The following is a 21,627-nucleotide window of genomic DNA, read 5'->3' as shown; positions in this document are numbered from 1 at the left end:
TTCTGTATAGAATTTTATATAAAATGCTCCTAAAAGAATCAGGATTGAGACAATGAAGGGCTGTAATTCCATGTAGTTTAGAATACACTTAGTTCAGATTGTGTTAGACAGTTTAGAAGAATTACCAGGTTACAAAATTGTGGTTTATAGCATAAGCAACAGTCTTCACTCAGCATGGCTAAATTTTACCTCTTCATTAACACAAGTAGTAAGAGAAGTCCCATCTATTCCTTGCAGGTACACTTCATAAAATGCATGCTATTCCATCTGTTGATGTTGTATAAAGTACTAGAAGAAAACATTTCCACATTTGTGGATTTCAGCAATTTTATTCAAAATATAAGACTACAAATTCAGTTTCAGCTGAAGCCAGCCAATAGCACATTTAGATTTTTTTTCTAGCAACTATTAATATTTTTCCAGTTGGCCAAAAAAGGAGTTCTTCATGAAGCTGTCAGTTGTAGTTCTTTGTTCACTCTGTACAATGCTTTCATTCCCAACACAATGACAGACAGAGAAGTATTGTGTTTTCAAATGTATTACAAGGAATCCTGTGATTTAGTTTTTCCTATAAAAGATTTATATTCAGAGATTATATATTCTGAAGTGAAATAATTTCCTCATAACTATCCTTCTCTTATATTCTAGACCCAGAATTTAGAACACATTTGCTTACAGCAATATCATATTTCAGGAAAGGGCAGGTGACTTTTTTAAAAGTTATCTATTATTTTGTTGCCTGTTCCTTGAGCACTGCCAAAGGAAGGGTTACTTAGCTTTCTCTCTGTACTCTAATGTAGTGTGCCATAATCTTAAATGATCTTTTGATTCACCATGGTACAAAAATAAGTAGACATACAAAACCAAAAAAGGGCATGTAATACTCTAGACAGTCAGCATTTTTCAAAAGTTTAATATTTAGTGCGCCACTTGCACTTTAGTGACAACAAGAGATAGCCCTCTGCTACACTGGAAGACACCATTTTTTTACCAATGATTTGCAGAGAACTGATAAGGTGTTTGATGCTTTGATTTGCTGAGCAGACATCTGAGGTGGTGTGTCCTATCCCCTCTCCCCATTTTCACATCTTCCCTGCATCACCAGGATTCTCGTCATTTGCCTCAGCAGTTCCATTTCCATTTGGAGGCTGCTCAAAGGTAATGTTAAATTTTGGCATGAGGTCATACTAAATACCATGTTTCTAAGCTTTGTGTCATAGCACGTGTCACAGTTCCTTGAAGCAACTCTCTACAGGAGAAGAGAAATAATTTTTCTGTGTTGCCCCACTGTGTACTAAGTAAGCTGAGAAAAGACCTTTTCCTCAGCATGGAAGTAAATGGTAAATGTAGAGAGATTCAGTTTAGAAAAATCAAAAACCTATAATGAGCAATATAAGCTTTGGTATATTGCTTTTAATAAATACAGTATAATTTCATGTATAAATTCATGTGTACTATTGCATTTTGAAACACACTTGTGGTGTTAATGGCAAGGTAATCCCGCATTTTTCTAGATGGGCATTCTTAGACAGGATAACCACAGTTAGGTTCATAAATTCATTCACTTATGTTAAAGGTGCCTAATTTTACAAAACAACAGCTACAACAAACTAACTGAAATCAGCAATATATCTGAAAATAAGAGGAGAAAAAACTCATGCATCAGACTTCAATTCAAGACTGTTTTTTAGTTTCAGGGAAAAGAACACTTACCACAGTTACTGATGAAACCTCAGTTCACCTCAAAGACTAAACTGAGTATATACCAGATGCTTTCTATTACAGTTAACTTCTAAAGGGAAAAGTCAATGCCTCTAACAAAGTAAAAGTATTGATTTTTTTCCACCTGCTAAAAACAACCACAAACAAGTTAGAAAGTCCTGTGTTCTAAGAATAAAAAAGAGTTGCATAATTACTTATTTCAGTTTGCAACAGCAAAATTATTTTTCTCCATTATTTTTAGAATTTGTTTTGTTATTCTTTTTTGATAAATGCAATTAATGCTTTATTTAAAAAATGTATAAACACATCTCAAAATCCCCAAGATTTACTCTCACTTAAATGAAAACACAGTGGCTAAATAAGCCCCACTGCTGGAGTTCAACACCTGGAAATTTGTATATTGATGTTATTAGAATAACCACATTAGAATTCTTCCCAGAGAAAATTTCTAGACTGTATGTGTCTGGGTTTTTTTTAAGTTGTGGCAATTGTGGACAAGTGATATCTTTAATCAGTTTTTCCCCTCATATGAAATAAGTTAATGGTTCTGACTTCCCTGCATGACAGAAATATTGTACTGTACAGGTAATACTTAGCTTTAATATATATTAATTAATTTTACAAATAGACTTTGCAAGTGAACACCTGACCTCAAAACATGTTCCAGTCTGGCACATGACCAACCCCATGTATCCTATGTATCAATGCAGAAAGTGACTAAAATACATCAAGTATTTCAAATTGAAAACCAGCTGTTTCTGAACACAACGCAAAGTTGACATGTGCATGCATTTCACCATTTCAAACAACAGATGCAGTCATTTCTCTATTCATGAAACTGGAGAGAAACAGCAAAAATAATGGCCTCACTTGCTAAGCAAAAGAGTCCACGACTTTACCTTTCTTAGCTTCTGAAAAACACAAAGGCTTACCTTTCTGTACACCAGCATGTTTGGGGATTCATCAGCCACCCCATTGCTGCTTTGCCCATAATTATTTCCTTGTGCCATGTCCCACAAATTTGATCCGCTTTTGGATGTTGCACTGTAAAAGGTAAAAGTGGTTTCAATAAGGAATCGCCTTGTTTTCCTGATGATTAATGGACCTGACTTTCTCCTAACATGTTATCAAAATCAGCGTATGCTCTTACTCCAACGGATATTTACATTGGAGCAAAGCTGCTAATTCACCATTTACTGTCATTACTCTCTTTTGCCTGTAAATAATGGCTGTAATACGTTAATCTAATTTAGACGTTAATGAATTGTCATTCCGAATAGCTCACTGACACACCGCTAACCACCACATCACGCAGACGCTTCCTGACAAAGCGGTCCTTCCTCCCCTTCACGGGCTCCAACAAGAGACGCTCCGCACCTTCCCGGCCAATACTCCCAATACTTTGGGAGTATTGGCTCGGGCCATGACGCATATTCAGCAGCGTCCTCTGCTCACGGCTCGGGCCGTAGCAACTTTTGTAACATTCAAACTCACAAAAAGCAAACCAGACGCTTTGAACTTCTCTGTAATTCACCGTCACATCTGTGCTCATACACATATGCCGGGGCAGGGAAGTGGGTGACGAGGGAAAAGGAAGAAACAAGCCAGAACACCTTTGGGTTGCTTTCACTACTTTGATCGTACTTCACCGAACAACACCGGCTCCCCGCCAGTCGCATCTCCTCCCCGCCCTCCCTCGGCTCACACGGGAGCTGCACTAGGCAGGAGCTGGGATCATGCCGTAGCTCCGGCTTTGCACGCAGGTGTGAGAATGTGCTCCATCTACAGACCACACCGGCGGTTGCGGAGAACCCGGAGAGCCGCCGAGCCCCGCTCCAAGCACTCACCTCCACAGCCCTCCCCTGCTCCCCAGACCTCTCGCGTCCGGGCTCCGCTGCCCCCCGTCCGCTCGCCGGCCCGCGCTGCCCCCGCACCGCCGGCCGGGGGTGCGCGGCTCCCGGCGGCCAAGGGCCGGGAGCACCGGCTCTCCCGCGGGCAGCCCTGCGCGGAGCCCGGCGCTCCAGCTCCAGCACCCGCAGCTCCAGCACCGCGGACAGCGCCAGCGGCAGCCGCGGTGGAGCCGTCCGGGATGGTCGGCGGGAGCGGCGCCCCGGCCCCCCGGCGGGCGGCGCGGGGCGGGGGGCGCGGAGGGGCGCGGAGCCCGCCCGCTCGTTTACCTCCTGGGCCAAGGTCACTGCGCGGTGGCCGCGGCTCCTGCCTCCTCCTGCTGCTCCTGGCGCGCCCCGCGCGGTGGGTGTCAGCCGGCGGCGGGCGGAGGGACGCGGCGATCGCTCATCACACACACGCACACACACACGCACTGCGGGCGGAGGCGCTGCTGCTGCTGCTGCTGCTGCCGCCGCCGCCGAGGCTGCGGCTCTCCCGTGCGCTGCCGGAGCGGCGGCGGCTCAGCTCCCTCCCCGCAATGGAGCGGCCGTCACGTGGGGGACGGGCACGTCAAAGGTGCTGCCGCTGCCGCTGCTCCGCCACACAGCAGCAGCAGCCCTCCTCCTCCTCCTTCTCCTTCTCCTCCTCCTCGGCGCTCTCGGCTCGCTCACCGAAAACAGCGGCCAAGAAACTGCAGCAGCCAGCAGATCTGGCAGCAGCCCCTATAAATGAGATTAGGCAGCACTGGAAGGCTGGGCAGGAAGAGAATGTGGGCTACTGGGATAGGGGAGGGGAGAGAAGGGAAGGAAAGGAAAGAAAAGGGGGGAGTTGGTGGGGAAACTGTATCGCCTTCTTCATACTCCTTTAGCGGCAGCAACAGGGAATCAGTCTTTTCCTCTGCGTTATGCTGGACACTTTCTGTACTTTTTTCAGTGAGAATTAGGGAGAGCTTGTGCCCTGTTGGCACTGCAGACCTCTCTGAGCAGTAGCACAGAGAGAGCAGAGAGCGAGTCTGTTCCAGCCAGAAAGGAATAAGCCCTGAGGACACCTCAAGACACCTTCGGGGCTGTTTTGCGATGTCCCAGGCAACTGCCTAATTTGTGAAGGCCCCGTATTGGCCTCGACAAAAGAAAAAGATCAGGTCTGTCAGTCTTATTTCCTCATCACACACAGACAAAAATACTTCTCTTTTCCAAAGAGGTTGAAATACCCAGAACTCGATATCCACAAGAATACAAGATACTTAAGTGGTTAAGCTTTGGGATATTCCCATTTGAAAGTGTCTTTTCTGGAAACAGTAACACTTACTATAAGAATGATCTTGCAAAAGAAGTCGTCATCAACTGTGCACTGCACCTTGTGGAGTGTGCACTGGTAAATCACACAATTCAAGAACAGAGGTTTCCATACATACTGAGTCATGTCAACCCTTACTTGCTCTATTTTTCTCACACCTCGGACAGACTCAAACCAACACTTTTCCTGCTAGAAGTTTGTTATTATCCAATACTGCAACTTTTAACTACTCTTCCAAACTTTGCAGAGGCCTTCAGACACTTTAACAGAGAATGTGGTAAATTAGCTAAGGCAACAATAGGGAGTCATAGTGGCCGCAACAAAATGAAGGAGAAAGGAAAGAGCAGATCTGGACTTCTTGGAGACACAAAGAAAGGAAGACACAGGTTTGATAATGGTCATAGAACCATTACACCAGAGTAAAGAAAGATGAACTCCAGCATGAACAGGAATGTTTTGCAGAGACAGAAGTAGTAAAAGATGAAATAACATAACACAGGATAAGAACCATCAACTCAGTTCAATGAGATACATTGGCAGAAAAGGAAAGGAGCTCTGTAGCAGACAGACATAGTGTGTCTCAACTTTGATAGAGATTTAGAATCATTTAGTATGTCAAAAAGGAAAAGGCAATATGAAAACAAATGGTGTGAAAAAGAGAAATCTGGAGTTTTAAGGTGGAAGAGAACAAGGGAAAGAATTAAATAGCACAAGTGTAAAGTGAAGAAGTATCAATGTTGAAAACAGTGGGAAGAGAAATCTATGAAACTAAAGAATAAACAGAGAATGGATAAAAGACCTGTTTCCTATTAAAATTCATTTGACATACAATAGCATCTTGGAGAGGCTAATGAAGTCTGAATCAAAATATTAATCTTCCAACAGATCCTGTGATTCAGTCTAGTCCGCTATCGAGAAATGGGAACCAGCAGTAAAGATCTCAGTCTATAATTACCCTAGCTTTCACACAGGCATTCCAGAAGAGCAGCAGTGCAGTGTTCAGAGCTCACCAATTTGACTATATAAGACTGACAGGTGCACTGGAAGACAAGGGAAATGCCTCCTCAGACCTGCTAAGAACACAAGTGACGCCTTGTGGCTGTATGGCGTGAAAATAAACTCAAAAATCTTATTTATCAGACTAGTGTTTAAATTTCTTTTTGAGAGCAAAAATGGGAACTTCACAAAATACAGTTCAAATGTAGTTTTAACCTCAAAGATGGATAGAAGAAAAAACCTTAAAAATATTGATAATTCCTTCCACTTGTTCTGCAAGACAACACTTAACCTAGTAATTGTGTTAAAGGGCATAAAAATCAAACATTAGCAAGTTTCCAATAAAATCATTGTTTTCTTAATCCGAGTCATTTTTTTTGTTTGAAAATATTCAAATTTTATTAACATAAATGCAGTTCTAAAGCAGAGCAATGATGTGGCCTCACTGAAGTTATTAGGTGTTTTTCCAGTAATGTCAAAAGGAACTATATTCCACATAGTCTTTAATCTTGTCCTCAGAACCAGAGAAATAACTTAGACATATCAGTGATGTGTCTCATAACTACAGAGTTGTTACACTGGACAGCTTTGGTGGACCACCAAAATTTTTTTCACTTCACCAGCATGTTCACTGTCAAAACAAAGTAGAAGTTCTAAACCCTAAAGGGGTTAAACAGAAGAGAAGATCATAAATAACCAAAAAGAATTTCATTTTTGACACTATTTTGTGGTGAAAGAAACCCTGGGCTGGACTACTTCCATAAATGCAAGTAGAAAGAAAATAATATGTAATGGGATAATCTCATTCTATTGTAGTTGGATGTGTTTGTTCAATAGCCTATAAAAGGCTTTAATTCATAAATTACTTACACATCTTTCCTGTGTTGAAAGTCATCACTTATCTCATAGGCAACCAGCATTAGCCTTCCCAGAAAGCATGGTCTGCCAGAAGAGGAATGGCCTTTTCAAAATGCAAGGCAAAACTACTCATTAATAAAACAAAGATGATGGGGAAAGGCTGCCAAGGGGCAGCTTTATCTAACAAGGCAATAAAGTACACATGATTGAACAAGGTGGTGACTACATTTTCTGTGTTTAGTTTGAATTGTCAATACAACACAAGTATTCCAATAACATCACATGCACGTGGCACTTTTAAGTAAAAACATTATGTCAGGATGTATACAACAATCTATCTGGACATGATCAGAAATTTTGCTTTCTGTCCTGCTGACCAGTACTGTAGCATTATGTCAGTATGCTGCCTATATCCATCAATTTATCTTGTCTTATGCCTAGACTGAATGTTCCTTGGAGTAAAGACATGCTGTGCAAGCTCTTAGCACAGCATGATCTTGTTCCATGACCAAGTTTCTAAAACATTACAGCATTATAAACAGTCACATTCAAATTTACTAAAATAACACAAGCATTCTATTTAACTAGACTCTAAACACTGCCAAGACTTAATACTGTGCTATCTTAAAGTATAAAACCCACTTTTTTTTTCTACTAGCCTGGTTAAGCACAGAGACAGTCTGTCTACTTTATTTGAACTCATATATTTGTGACCTACAGAACTACAAGTGTTTCACTGCCAGGCTCTGAGCAGGTAGCTAGTGATTCAAGGTCCAATCCTTGGCCTTTCTGATGGGATCTGAACACCTGCTCCTTCAGGAGTGATTTGCAATCAATCTATTTAATGTAGGTTTTCAAATGTCATTCCAATGACTACAGGTTACAGTATGTATTTTCTAGAACTGAACCTAAGACTGACTTACAAAATTCACCACTTCCTTCATGGCCCTTTTTTGAGCTCTAGGCATTTGGTTTGTCACCAACCTTCCAACCTTATTGGAATTTTAAATTTCTTTGTCAATTTATGTTGCTGAAGTACCAAGCTTTTTTTGCTTTGGTACTCTGTTGGTTAGGGAAAGAGTTAAAAAAAACAAAAAAGAAGGAGGTCACTAAAAAGTAATCTGGATTTAACAAGAAAAATTATGATTTGATAGAAAAAGAAATGAGTCATGGACAGACAATTTCACAGGAATAGAAAATTATTAGAAATAAGGAAAGCCCACATTTCCGTAATCTTTTTTTTAAAGTATGAAATACAGGTATATGTACACACCCCCAAAGAGAACACAGTACAATTTGCATATATTTAAAACCTTAATGCAAATTTTTCATACCCTACTGAAAATGTCGATTATTACTGGAATGGAAAATCCACAGCTACATAGAATTTGATACCAATATGGTGGTCCACCAAAGCTATCCAGGAAAATCCAACAGCTTCTGCAGGCAAAGCAGAACAATTTCAAGCACTTGCACTGCAGTCCTGACAATTTAGCCAGTTCTAACTTTACCCAAAAGAGGGCAGACTTTCTCAGGCAAAGAGAAAGGTTATGGTAGCTAGCTGACGTGCAACTAGGAATTTTTTTCCCACAGAAAGAGCTACCACAACCGGTTATATACTCTCATTTCCTCATAAAGTGAGAGTGTTTACAGAAATGAAACATATCGTATACACAGTATTTCTTTAAAATTACCTGGAAGAACCATGATTAATTAGTCCCAATCTTATAATAAATTTCCAACTGAAGAAATCAACCAAGTACGTAGGGATAGAACTAATCTCTAGAGGAAAAAAAAAAAAAAGATGGGGTTTAGAGGTAAATTTACATATCATCATACCAACATCCTTGACTCAAGCATGGTTCTCAGTCCTGGTCTCCCAGCTTCCAGGGGAGGCTTTTCCATTTTGTGTAAAAATATTATTATTTACCCTGAGTTTGCCAAATGGGACACTGTCTCTGCTTCAGATAAAATAATTAAAGTAACAGTGTATTGCTCTCAGCATCTCTTATCACTTGGTATTAATGACACTCTCCTCAGAGGCAAAGATGAGCTATTTATAGGTTAATATCTACATCTTCAGATGCCACGTACTTCACATGGGAGTGTCCAATTACTGAGAACTTAATATAAAGCAGGGAAAGAAAACACAGTGATGCAGTTTTGTAAATTTAGCTACAATCCTTTTAGCCCAAGATATTAGCTTAATTCAATCTGACGGTAGTTTCAGGTTTAAAAAAAAAAATAAATTGTATTTTTTTGTGACTAAACCAACACACCAAATAACAGGCTCTTCCCCTTCATTCCTCAAGAAAATCTCTCAGGCGGGCCTAATTCATAGGACAGCATTTGTTCAGATCAAAATAGAATAATCCACTTATTAAGGATTAGTTAGGAAGAAGACATTGATTTAGAACCCTTTGACGTGAAAGGACTAGAGAAAGGAAGACTCAAAAGCCCTATAAAGGGAGGGGGAAAAGAGCACCATGTATGAGAATGCCATGGTTACAGACCAGAACAGATTAATTGCCAAAAGACATCATAACAAAATTAACAGGAGACACCGAAAACTAGCTGAAGGAATAATTTGTGTGGCAAAGAATTGAGCTGATAAATAAAAATCATGCAGCAGAAGAAAACAAGGAGGAAAAAAAAATGGCACCCAAGGGAAAAAGAAGAGGTTCAGAAGAGTTGAAAAAAGAAATTGAGAATGAGGCACAGGACTTGATCACAGTTGACAGGGGGTGGTTCTTGCAAGTTGTTGAAATGTTTTTTGGGGAAGATGTGTTTAAGTTGTTCATAAGGAGAGATTAGAGAGCAACTGAGAAATTCTGAAAAGTAAAAATTATCCATTAGTGTATCTGATTTCATCCCGTTTACACAGTGACAGAATTTCTAGAAGCTTCTGGCAAATAGGTAAATGCCAGAAATACAGAATACCGGCTAACTTTTGTAGGATTTTGTCAGATGTTTTATTAAGAAACAATTTTTCTTCAACATGCCTTTTTGACTGCAAGCTAAGATTACACATACTACAAAAATAATAAAAACTGTGGCAGATATCAAGCCAGGAAATAGCTTCAAACTTAGCACCACGCCATCATAGGTAACCTGTAAGTGCCAAACTTGCCTATGAAAGCTACTACTGAAATTGCCTGCTTTGCTCATTCCTGCCAGCAATCAGAGTGGATGTGACTTAATCTCATTAATTCACTGAGCTGAATGCACCGAAGAAAAAGAGAGCTCAGCAGTTTAACCAGCTTCGTTCATCATTTTTCTTTCCTTCCCCCACTTTTCATTTTGAAGTTCCCTCTATCATTCACGAATTCCCTGCCTCACGTTCACAGACAATCTAATAAAACAGCTTTTTTTCCCCTAAGGTTGCTTTGTTTTTCTGAAGGTTTAAATCAGCCAAAATCAATTTGCTGATTGCGTATCACAAAATGAACCAATCTACATCCATTTATATCCAAGAACAAACAATAAATATAGTCATTGCCTCACAGGAAATAAATGGAGTTATCATTCTTTTAAACTCTGTATAGCATACAAAAAGCAAATAAGCAGGCATCTATGTTGGTTAAAAAAAAAAAAAAAAAAAAAAGTAATAGAATCACAAAATAGGGAAGTCGGTTTGTTGGGTTCTTTTCAAATCACAGTATAAACTCAAGTCCTTCCCAGAACACATCCCTTATCACAAAAGCTTTTTTTGTTACTTCAGTCTACAAGATTATTATCAGACATTTCACTTCTATACAATTTATCCAATTAAAGGAAACTTCCTTAAACCTTCACACTGCAGATGTATAGTTCAAAACAGCTGGATGAGAAAACATCCAGCACCAAACTCTTGGCAGTATTCTCTCTAAAATCATAACAACAAGTTAAGAAAGAGATTGAAAAACAATAAATCTAAAGTAGATTTACTGTTCAAAGTCAGAACAGTTTAGACAGTCAAGAGAAATCTTACAAAAGCTCTGATATCATAAAATTTGTCTCAGCTTTCAATATTTGAGCGTCAGGGAGTAAAAAATGCATCTTTACTTAATTATACTATAACATCAAGCCACTCTGCAAGCAGGAAAAACTAAGTAATCTTCACTTAGAGCTCGTAACCTCAAATAGCCAGGTAGTGAGGGAAAACAATAAGAAAGAAATTAAAAGATGCAAGACATCCAGGAAAAAAAATCTAATTTTGTGTACTCTCTGTCCAAAATGTCTGGTTTTTGTTACTGTGCACAATATCTTTCTCTAGTTAAAGAACTGCTAAACACAACAATATATGCGTTTGGTTTTGTCACTAGTTTCTACTTAAAGTACAAGAAGCAGACAGTGAAGCCTGATGATTTACCTGACAGATAAAATGCTTAGCATGAAAGAAATGTTTTCCCCCTAACATACTAATGGTTTACTCTTTATTTTTTGCAAGAGAATGGAGACAGGAGCAGGAAAATAAACTGGTGCTAAAAAAAGGCAGAGCTTTGCTGTGCCAGATTGGGAACTAAAATTTTATGCAAGGGTATCAGGTATCCAGCATGAGATTTGCACAATGTAAAGGTTTGTCTTGTATGGGAGGACTGAAAGATATTTAGCCATGGGTCTTTAGATAACAGAAGAGAGAGAGAGGGGGGCAAATGAATAAAGAGGTCATAATGATGAAGGCAGGAATGTAGCATGAATACATCCAGACTGAAAATTGTTCTACAGTGGGGAAGGACAGTACTACTTGCTTAATAAGGAAGCAGATTGAAATCAGATTTCACTATTTCAATGACTCTGCCAAATGAAACTTGCGCAGCTTCCAACAGTAAAGTAAGAGATGGACTAAGACGAGATGGAGGGAGCAAGGAGGATAATTCAGAAACCGAGGATTGATCCCACTTTCTCTGCAAATTGGTTAGATTTTCAGGTTAAAATTAATGAAACAAAATTTAAACTAAATCCAAGAATATACAAAATAAAAAATCTGAGTGCTATAGAAAAGAAGAATGCACTTGGCTTTTCATCTCAACAAAGAAAGAAGAATGAAGAAAAGGTTCAGGGAGTGAAAGGAAATAAAAATACTTGGAGATTGGACAAAGAAAAACAAAGAGCATTATAGGTACAGAGCAAAAAGAATCCACTGTTCCCGGGCAAGGACAACCAGCCTTTAAATTCAGTTGATAACATCTATTTCTTGACTACAAATAACAAGGGAAAAAGTTCTGAGCAACTTTCAGATGGAGAGAGCATGGCTTTGTAGCTAGGAATAAGTTTAGCTAGAAAGGAACAAGGATGGTTGCAAAATATGAAAAGCTAATTTACTAGTCTAAGCCACTAGAGTTTTCAAGGGGTTCTCTAAAGGCAGAAAAAGCCACAATAGGGACTGCAAAAACCTAAGTAAATGGCTTTTATGTGTCAGAGGGAACTGAAATTTACAGTCACGAGCTCAAAGAGATGTTCATAGTTCTTTCACACTCCCTCTCTTATGCAGCATCTTCTCATCTGATAGTGCACAGAATGCTAATGCAAACGTTATCTAACCTGTGTGTTTGATCCCATGGTACTATTTTTTTCTACATTCACCAGTGTGGCTATGTAATATATATGCAATAGATAATTTTATGTCATTATAAGGCAGTTATATCTACCATACATTCATCACAGAAAGTGGTTTCATATTTGACAGTGGAAGAATAAACAGAAGTGAAATCTGGCTTCAGTGCAGTTCACCTTGGACTGAGCAAAAAGCAGCAATCAAGACACTTCCTTAGGCGTACAGCAGCTGTTCAGGGGTGACCAATGGTTAGGTCCACAGATTCAGCCATGTTTCCTTCGTGTTTCCTTTCTGAGTTGTTTGAAAATTATTTCTATGGCCATATTATCATTTCAGTTCTCATCATTGGAAATATTTTTCGTTCCCCTAAAACATCAAAATTTGCAAACACGTAAGAGGAAGGACCTTGAAATACTAAAACAACCCTGCAATCTATACTGATAATATCTTGCAAAGCAACAGTGACTTTCACAACAGGCTTCACTAGACACGAGACTCACTTCAAGGAAGCAAACTGCAGATACAGAATTGTAGGCACACACCCCAGCCTAACCACTTTTTTAGCCAACTAAATATCACTTTAGTTTGGTGAAGCACGTTCCAGTATATTGTTGCTAATGTTATAAATGCTATAACAGTGCTTTGCCAGTCACAACACTGCTATCAATCGTCTTTCCCAGCCTCATCCCTGAGGCACACACAATATCCCAATAATTTGTACGCAGGCATCTGTGACAATGGAAAGCCAGCATTCGTTAGTTAGAGCAGAAAGAGGATAAAGTCATGAGCTTGAACTGATGATGGGCAATTTACATTAACATGAAAATGTTTCAATTCTGAACATTACCAGGTAAAAATGGCATCATCACAGGATATAAGTGTTGCATCCAATTTCATCCTCTTCAGTCTGGCCTCTCTCCATTTCACTACCCAGCATTAGGGCAATGCTACCTGAATAACCTCTCCATGCCAGCAATTCAGAGGGAAATAAACAGAACAGAAGTCACACTTCTTTCTCCTCATACACAGTGCTGATTCCTGCTTCCTGCAGTCTGCAGAAAAGCAAGGAATTGCTACTCAGTAGGGCATTCTGTGGACACAGAGAGGAAAGTGCTTTAAGGCAATGATTTCACATCTAAGCAGTCAAACTTATGCTGTAGTATTCGTTCTGGGACAAAAATCCTCTAAGAGTAAGTCCTACAACTCTGGAGAAATGAGATACTTTACTCAGCTTTTGCTACAGACTGTAATAGAGATGCCCACTTCACAGGCCCTTCCTTCCCTCTCAAACCACCACTGTCCTCCATTCTAAAAGTGAAAATGCTGTCATAATATTTACTGATATCAACTACTCATAGCTCGATCCATCAGCATGAGGAAGTGAGGAGTTTTGCTGTTTCAGCATACAAACTTTCCTGCAATATTCCAAGATCTTCCTTTGGCCAGCTCTCTTGCTAAAAAAGACATTATTAATTTATTTTCATAGTGGAAGCCAAGTAGCTCTAAAACATGTTTAAAGTAGCCTTACAGAAAGCATCTCCAGGGAAAAAAAAAAAAAGCACCATAATTAAGAGGCAAGAAATCATGTATGACCTTCAAAAGTTCCAATAGGCCATTTAAAAGGTTATGTCTCTTCCTTCAAAAATAAATAATCATTTAAACTAAGGCAACACTGATGTCTGAGCCCAGTAAAGCACCCCTACCAACAAAGAAACTAAGCATATGATAAAGTCCAACTGGCTTCACTTAACATTAATGAACTATTTTTGCAGATTGTCTTGGAACAGTATCTGAAACATTACAATTAAACATGTGAAGCAGCAAAAAAGGGAATGGGAAAAGGAGCTTTCTAGGGCACCAAAAGTGGAACACAATGCATGAGTCATTTTTTTTTCAGCTCTTTACCTCATTAAAAATGTGTTTAATTAAAAGAAACATATTTGCATTACTCTCATACAGGTTAATGTTGCTCAGGTGCTTTGTGATTTGTAATTATTATCAGTTTTAACTCTACTGTTTTAGTGTATCACCTCTGAAAATTCAATTAGATGACTCGAAAAAAAAATCAAGCATCTTCATCATTCACTTGTTAGCAAACATTATTTAATCCATTCAACTTTAGCTATCAATTTACATAGTTCTTATTACCTATACCAGTGGGATGTAATACAAGGGGTTGGGCTGAGTGTCTTGTTTGTCTGTGTTTTGTTCTAAACAAAGAATTTCACTTTCTGCAATTGCCAGAGGCTATGGCATAAACATCTCTTTCAAGAAGGCAAAATGGAAAAGAATTCTTTTCTATTTGCTCTGCCTTACGACAACTAAGTTATATCCAGGACAAGCAGAGAAACTATAGAATCTTCCCAACTGATTTCTCAAAGACATGGGTAAAAGATTGAAAATAGTCACGATTATCAGAGAAACACCTCCATTACAGACCCTTGGAGGGCTCTAACTCCTAATTATGATGCTGGCAGCATGAGTCAGTTCTGGGTTGCTGAGAAACAACCTTCTTCCTTTCCTGTGTTGTTTCCCTCGTTAGGAACACACTGGCTTCACAAAGCAAGTGCTAACTGACCTGGAAAACTCACTTCTTGTGTAGGGAATTCAAAGTCTGACTTGCTCACTGGGGCCAAATTTCACCCTTCAGCTACAGCGTACCGGTGCTGAAACAGCAACAGTCCTCTTTCCTTCCTCTGTGCAGTTTCCTTTATCTCAATCCTGCTCTTTTTATTTTTTAAATACTTTCCATATTGGCATAGTGACTTTGCAGGTCACCAAGGCAGGCACTCAGACTATCTGCACAGGGCTCCAAGCAAGGCATACCTTCCCAAAGTGCAGAAAAATTCAAAAGCCTTTCTGAGGACAGCCACAGCTTCCTGACTTGGGAGGACAGGCCTGGTCATTCCACAGTTTTCAAAATCCCATTTCATGGCAAATACCTTAGAAACAGATCCCCAAGGTACACTAAGGAAAGGGGCTTTGGTCTCCTGACCCTGAGGAATCCCACCTTAGGCTTTTGTGAAACCTCATCCCAGTGGCATCCTAAGAAGCCAGGGAGCTTCTTTCTGACACATAACACAACAGACACATTTAATATGAATACGAAGACAACTACGGGAGAGAAGAGTATAATAAACCCAGGTGACACATGGAAGCAGACTTGGTATGTGACTTGATGAATAGCACTAAGACAGCAACTCTGGCATAGGGAGAAAAATAAGACTGAGAAATGTGCAGGTATGAAGCAAGCAGAAGAACAACTGGAGACAGAGTTAGGACCATAAAATTAAAGAAGAGAGACAATAGTACAAAACCTTTCTGGCCTATAGTAAATCAAGTACAGTTAGATCAAAAACAGAATAAAAGGATTTTATGGTCAAAGAGGGAGGTGCAAACACAGTAAATGAAAGAAAAAACAGTTTTACCATGTGGAAAGGCATTTCTCTCTGAAGACTTTCATCTTTCAAAAAAGTTAGGTGTGGTACACTGGAGTATGTTTTGCATGATAGAAAGAAACTAGAAAGAATGGCTTGTAAAAATCCCAAAATACAGGAAAACATGAGCAAGTTCAAACAGAAGATGCATTATTTCAGAAGCCAAAAGCTGTGCTTGCTTTGTATTTTGAGATATGTAGCATATAAGGCAAGGGCTTTCATACATTCCACAAATTATGCAGACCTGGGGTTTTTTTCAGGCTGTCGGGAAAATGCTGTTTCTACAGGAAAATAATATTTGATTTTCAAAAATCAGTGTTCAATACAAACCCTATTGTACAATTTGCGAGCACAGTTTCCGTAAGAGGAGAGTGTTTAGGAAAAGGATGATTGATATTTTAATCTAACAATTCTCTTCATCATTTAATTCTGGACTTTAAATAAGATTGAAAAGTAGATCCTGATGCTCTGACTAAATTCAAGGACAGGTAATTAGTGTACTTTGTGGTAAAAACCTGAATGCTAAGGAATAAGTTATTTTCTGGTACTTCTAAACACTAATCAGCACTTGAATATCGGTGCTAAGTGAAGGTGGTTTCATACATACAGCTGCTTTTCAAGTTGTTTCAGTAACTTCAGGCAAAATTTCCACTGAATGCATTGAGGTTTCTGAGTTCAAAAGTTACAGACAATGCTCCATTCTCTATTTGCAGACGATTCAGCTTTTTTTTATAAAATGAAATTAAAATTTCAGATTTTTAAAAAAAAATACAGACAGTATTATTCTTGGAGAACTCAAACATTAATCACATTTGTTTTCTACAGCATTTCAATACTGTTACAGAATCAAGGTATCAGCCATCTCCTCCAAGATGCTCCTGCTGAGATTTCAACTGCTGAAAATAACTCCAATTTTTTTCATACTCAGATCCTTTAAGAGCTCAGTCCTATCACCAAGTCCTTATCTTACTGGGCTGTAGAACTGCATTTCTATGGGAAATGAAAGTGGCTGCTCTCTATTCACTTACTGTTGGGAAGTGTGGCACAACAGTTTGCACCAATATGGCTAATTTTCCTACCTCAAAACAACGGGGGCTTCTTCCCTATTGCCTATTGGAAACAGTTGCTAGCCCATCCCATCCATCACAAGGCATTGTCAGAAAAAGAAGTGATTGCCTCAGGTGAAAATCATGCCTAGAAATTCACTGAATATGGAATCACTGGGCAGTGCTAAAACACAATCCCCACCCCTGCTAAGTTTCCTAACAGAGGCATAGTCTTTAGGCCCAAAGTGGTTATTTCTCCCTCACCCATCCCTATTTGAGTTAGTGCACAAGGAGAAATACTATGGCATCAAATGGATTGTCTGAACAACTGGATTGTGGAGCTGTAATCAAGGTCTTTTTAAAAAGACTGCACTCTCATATCTTGTGATGGTGAAGTGCAAAAGTAACAAGGTTTAAGATCAGCTTCTTTTTTTCATTACAGTTACTGTGAATATTATGCTCAGAATTATTTTCAGACTATCATGTCAAAGATGCACTAAAGATATGCGACTCCTTCCCACTCCTTTAAAAAAAGATGGAAGGGGAGAAAGAAACTGAACTACAACTACACAAAGACAAGAGATACATACTTAAAATAACCTTTTCAGTTTAGTACAGATACACTTTTTCATTTCCAAATTTAAGCAGGTATCCCACCTACAGATTTTATGACAAGTGCTGTCATGTTGAGAAGTCCTTGGCTCTCTAGAAATGTACATGCTCAGCATCTCGTAAAAATAGTTCTTGGTTGTTCTTGCTGAAAGAATTATTTGTTTCAGACTATAATTTCTTCTTTCCATGAATCCAGACTCAGTTCTGTTTCAGTTAAATTTTAATATGTGAGAAAACCTCCTGACTTATACAGCATGATATAATTCTGCTGACAAGATTCACTTGCCAAGGTAAAATATGCAATGGTGAGGGAATGAATAAACGAGTATACAAAAGGCTGGTAATATCATCTAATCATCTATTAAAGCTGTCCTACACGTCTCTTAAAATGTTGAAATTGCTTAGAAATCTACCAAAAACTGTTGGGTTAAATTTACTCGCACAAAAGGTGTTGGCCCTAGCCTGAACTTTCCTGAAGACTTCACCAAAACGGTAAGGACTGCAGTGACCAGGCATTTTTCTGCACTTTCTGTTTTGAACTGTTACGAGCCAAGCTGGAGGTTTAGAGGTCCTATATTTTGAAACACTACCTTTTAGGGAGAAGAAAATTTTGTATTTCATATGACGGTTCCACAAGAAATGGAGAGGAACAGATTTGGATGAAGAGCAAAGAAGGATTTACCCCCTGGAAAGGCCAACTAAAGAACTCAAGGGGAAGGTGATTCGAGAACTCTCTGGTCCTAACAAAAGGACATGAACTGACAATCCAAGGCAGTAGGTACTGGAACGGGGAAAGAATCTGGAAGGAATGTGAGAGCTGGTGTGTAGGCAGAGACACAGATTGTACATGGAACTGAAGGAGGACAGATACTGTTTTATACTGCTGAGTAATCCTGGAATCACTTGTCCACAGAGGTACCTTTCTCGGCTGTACAATCAATTTAGGCGTACGGATTACATGTGACAAGTCTAAGAACAAGAGAGAAGGGTGACTTTCTACATGCTTGGACTGTCTGGGTTAAGAAGCAAAGTATTCAACCTGTTGCAAACTCCTACAAGCTCTTCTAGGCTACTTTGGTGAAAAAAAAATTATCTCATGTTTCCCAGAAAGCTCTCAGCTCACAAGCTGAAGAGGATAAGAGACTAAAAAAAAAAAAAAAGAAAAAAAAGTAATTTAAGAAAATAAACAGAACCATTCACCTGAAGAAGAAATACTTTCTTCCTGGAAACAAAAGGCAAAGTCTAAAGGCTGTCTTCTCTCTTTGAACAGGAAGAGTTGCTTTATTATATAACACATATCACTGAAATAAAAATTAAACACTCACAAAAGTCTTGGAGTTACTTACATGGACAAACAAATCATATCAGGTAGAGAATTTGCTGTGAACTAATACCAAATGATTTATTGGTTAGGGATTCCTTATATCTCTTCTATATATATATTCAGAATTGGACAAATGGGGAAAAAAAAAGTGAATTGGGACTATGGTAGAAAAAGTGTGAGTTTTATGTGTGGATTAGCAGTCTGAACTAGAATAGCACAAACTTTATTATTATGCAAACCAACACTTTTTCCTCTCAGAGCCTTCAGTGAGTAAAAATTTTGTAAAGGAACCTAGTAGTACACTAACCTTGTGTTAATATCTATTTCCCCCCCACTGAAATCTTCATTTTTACTTATTAAAAGAAATAAATTTAGTTTGTATCATCTTGTATTTTCACATTTAAGATTCACTGTTAGAATATATTAAAGACACAAAGTAACAAAGTATTTCTCTTGTCTACCTTTTTCTGTCAGTCACATTTTAGTGGACTCACCTGCTCTAGTTCTCTGGAGGTATCTACTTCTTTCCATTCATTACAGAGGGAAGCTAGACAGCTAGCTTAAGCTAGACATCAAACTTTTAGACACAAAGACTCCGTAACATAATTCTAGGTCTCTTTCATTCAGTTTTATACTGCCTAAGTGTTTCTAAGCCCTTTCTAAAGCAAAAACATACCAAAAGTCACTCAGTTCTCAGATATTCCTAAGGGCACCTGGTACAGTTCTGCACTTTTGACTTACATACCACTACAGACCATCTACACACCCAAAAAACTTTATATCCTGCATTACCTTGTTCCAAGAAGAAAATAGGAACATTATTGAGGTGAACTGAATTTTGCGCTGATGAACCAAAGTCTGATTTTACTGTTTTTTCACTTACACATATTTAAACTTTTAAATGTAGGTTGAAAGAATGAAGGTTTAAGTTTACACGGGAACAGAGTTAAACAGTCCATGAAATTCAATACTTCATAAAAATCTGTGTTACAAATTAACCTCTAAAAGCTAGTAAATCAAGCCTCTAAGACATTAGCATTGACCCTTCCCCGAACATATACCCCTCTCTATTGCTATTAATCTTTAACTCAGTACACCTCTGAAAAGATTCATCTAGACCCTTGAGGAAGCTGGAGACAATCTACAATGACATTCAAATCAAACTGACTCTCACATGGAATTGTTAACATCAAGCCAAAGTCTTCTAATTTGAACTATATAAAAAAAAAAAAAAAAAAAGACTTCTAACTTTACTGGTTTTTTAATCTTCTCTTCAGTCATTTTCTTTGAAACAATTCAAACTAGCAACTGGCTGCCAAGTTTAGCTGGATTTTCTTCAATTTTATATGCCTCTGCATTTAAGCAAAAAAGTACTATGGAAAAAATGAGTAATTCATGTTGTAATTGTTCGTTGGACTTTCAGAGAATTACAGAAGCAGCATCACCACTTATGCTTATATGTAAACAAAGATAAATTATGATATACCTGGAGTAGGTTAAAAAAAAATGCAATGAGAACTCATTGGGAAGATTTATAATCAAGATTTTGTCTTGAATTGTTGCTCACATTTGTCTCCCAGATATTCACCCTTTTTCCCCTTCCCCCACATAGAAGAACATATTTACCTTTAGAAAACAAGGAACACTTCAGAGCAGCATTATTGGCTGTACTTTTGTCATACAATAAGAGCATGCTCCACTGTATAAGCAAATATTATCTCAAAGCAAACATCTCACACAAATGTACTGACTGTATTTCACTTCTGTTTTATGAACCTGCATCATGTTCCAAGCATGGAGGCCCATTTGCTGCCTCCTCTTCAAGGATTACGGTGCCATCAGGGCCAGAATTAGCACTTACAATCCCTAACCTGCCACTAGCCCTTCTTGTATACAAAAAATCAAAAGTGGACAAGAATGCTACAGGGAGTAAATCCATCACATGAACATCCCACTTTAACATATTTGGCTTAGTTTGTATTAAAAAAATGCCATATTTCAAGAAACAGAAGGTATTTCAGTTCTGAACTTAATTTCCAGTTTTTTAGGAAATGGCTTATTCTGTCACCTTATCCACTGCTTTTTAGTAACCCCAAAAGCACCATCCTGAAGACCAAGTGAGAGGTTATTATAGATGCTACTGCAAGCATATTCCCATTTCCGTACATAATGTGATGGTTTTTCTTAAATAACCTTACAAATCCATATGGTGTCTGATCCTCTTGGTACCACTGTCACCAGCATGAAACATACACCTGCAAAATACTTGACTTCACCAGCACCACCACCTGCAGGAATCTCTTCCTAGCAGCTCTCTTTCCTACTCACCTCTCTCATCAGAACAGTGGTATCTACAGCAAGAACAGATGTCCCAGGCCTACAAAAGGCAGGAAGGGAATGAATGTGTATAATTAGTTAGATTCGATCTTAAGTGTCTTTTCCAACCTAAATGATTCTATGATTACTCTACACCATCCCTACGATGTTGACTGTGACTGTTCTGAGCAAGGTTGAAGAAGAGTGCTGCAAGCACTCAAGGTTCCCCTTAACCTACTGGTACCATGCTTACCAGACTGATGGCAGCACCTGAAATTTTTCAAACACCTCTACAGAAAATAAAACCTTGGTGACAGAGTTTTATTCAACCCACAGAGAATGCTGCGAAGATTACAACATGAATATACGGTTTCTGTTATAAAGAATATCCAAGAAAACCTGCTTTGCTTTCCCTTCCCCTCAAACAGAGTGGGAGAAAAGTTATTTTTAAATAGATCTCTAAAATTGGAGTCTCATGGCAAGAGGCTCTAAAGGTTCACAAATAAAACTGCTAATTTTGATCACTCTGGTAATACAAATTTTTTACAGCATTTTTTATCAGTGTTCATTTGTAAGTTGTTAGGGTTGAAGAAATAG

The 21,627-nt window shown here is 38.8% G+C and overlaps 1 protein-coding gene across 12 annotated transcripts in view; it reads right to left on the bottom strand.

Annotated features, from left to right (window-relative positions):
- The window catches only part of RGS7 (regulator of G protein signaling 7), a 274,166-nt gene that overhangs the window by 240,131 nt on the left and 12,408 nt on the right, over positions 1–21,627 (bottom strand). For 3 of the 12 annotated variants that reach the window (XM_039388731.1, XM_039388736.1, XM_039388729.1), the window contains exons 1-2: positions 3,900–4,185; positions 2,655–2,766 (exon numbers count right to left, since the gene is read on the bottom strand). In XM_039388731.1, coding sequence (XP_039244665.1) covers positions 2,655–2,732 — 78 coding nt within the window. In that variant the 5' untranslated portion in view covers positions 2,733–2,766; positions 3,900–4,185. Of the gene's footprint in view, positions 1–2,654; positions 2,767–3,569; positions 3,642–3,899; positions 4,189–21,627 lie in introns of those variants that run through there. The other 9 variants (XM_039388750.1, XM_027750665.2, XR_005566261.1 and 6 more) reach the window with 8 other exon arrangements.

Source organism: Pipra filicauda, unplaced genomic scaffold, assembly GCF_003945595.2.
Source record: "Pipra filicauda isolate LSUMZ 115617 unplaced genomic scaffold, ASM394559v2 scaffold122_size2191957_pilon, whole genome shotgun sequence".
NCBI lineage: Eukaryota > Metazoa > Chordata > Aves > Passeriformes > Pipridae > Pipra > Pipra filicauda.
Note: the sequence above shows the minus strand (reverse complement) of the source record. Positions and strands in the feature narration are given on the sequence as shown.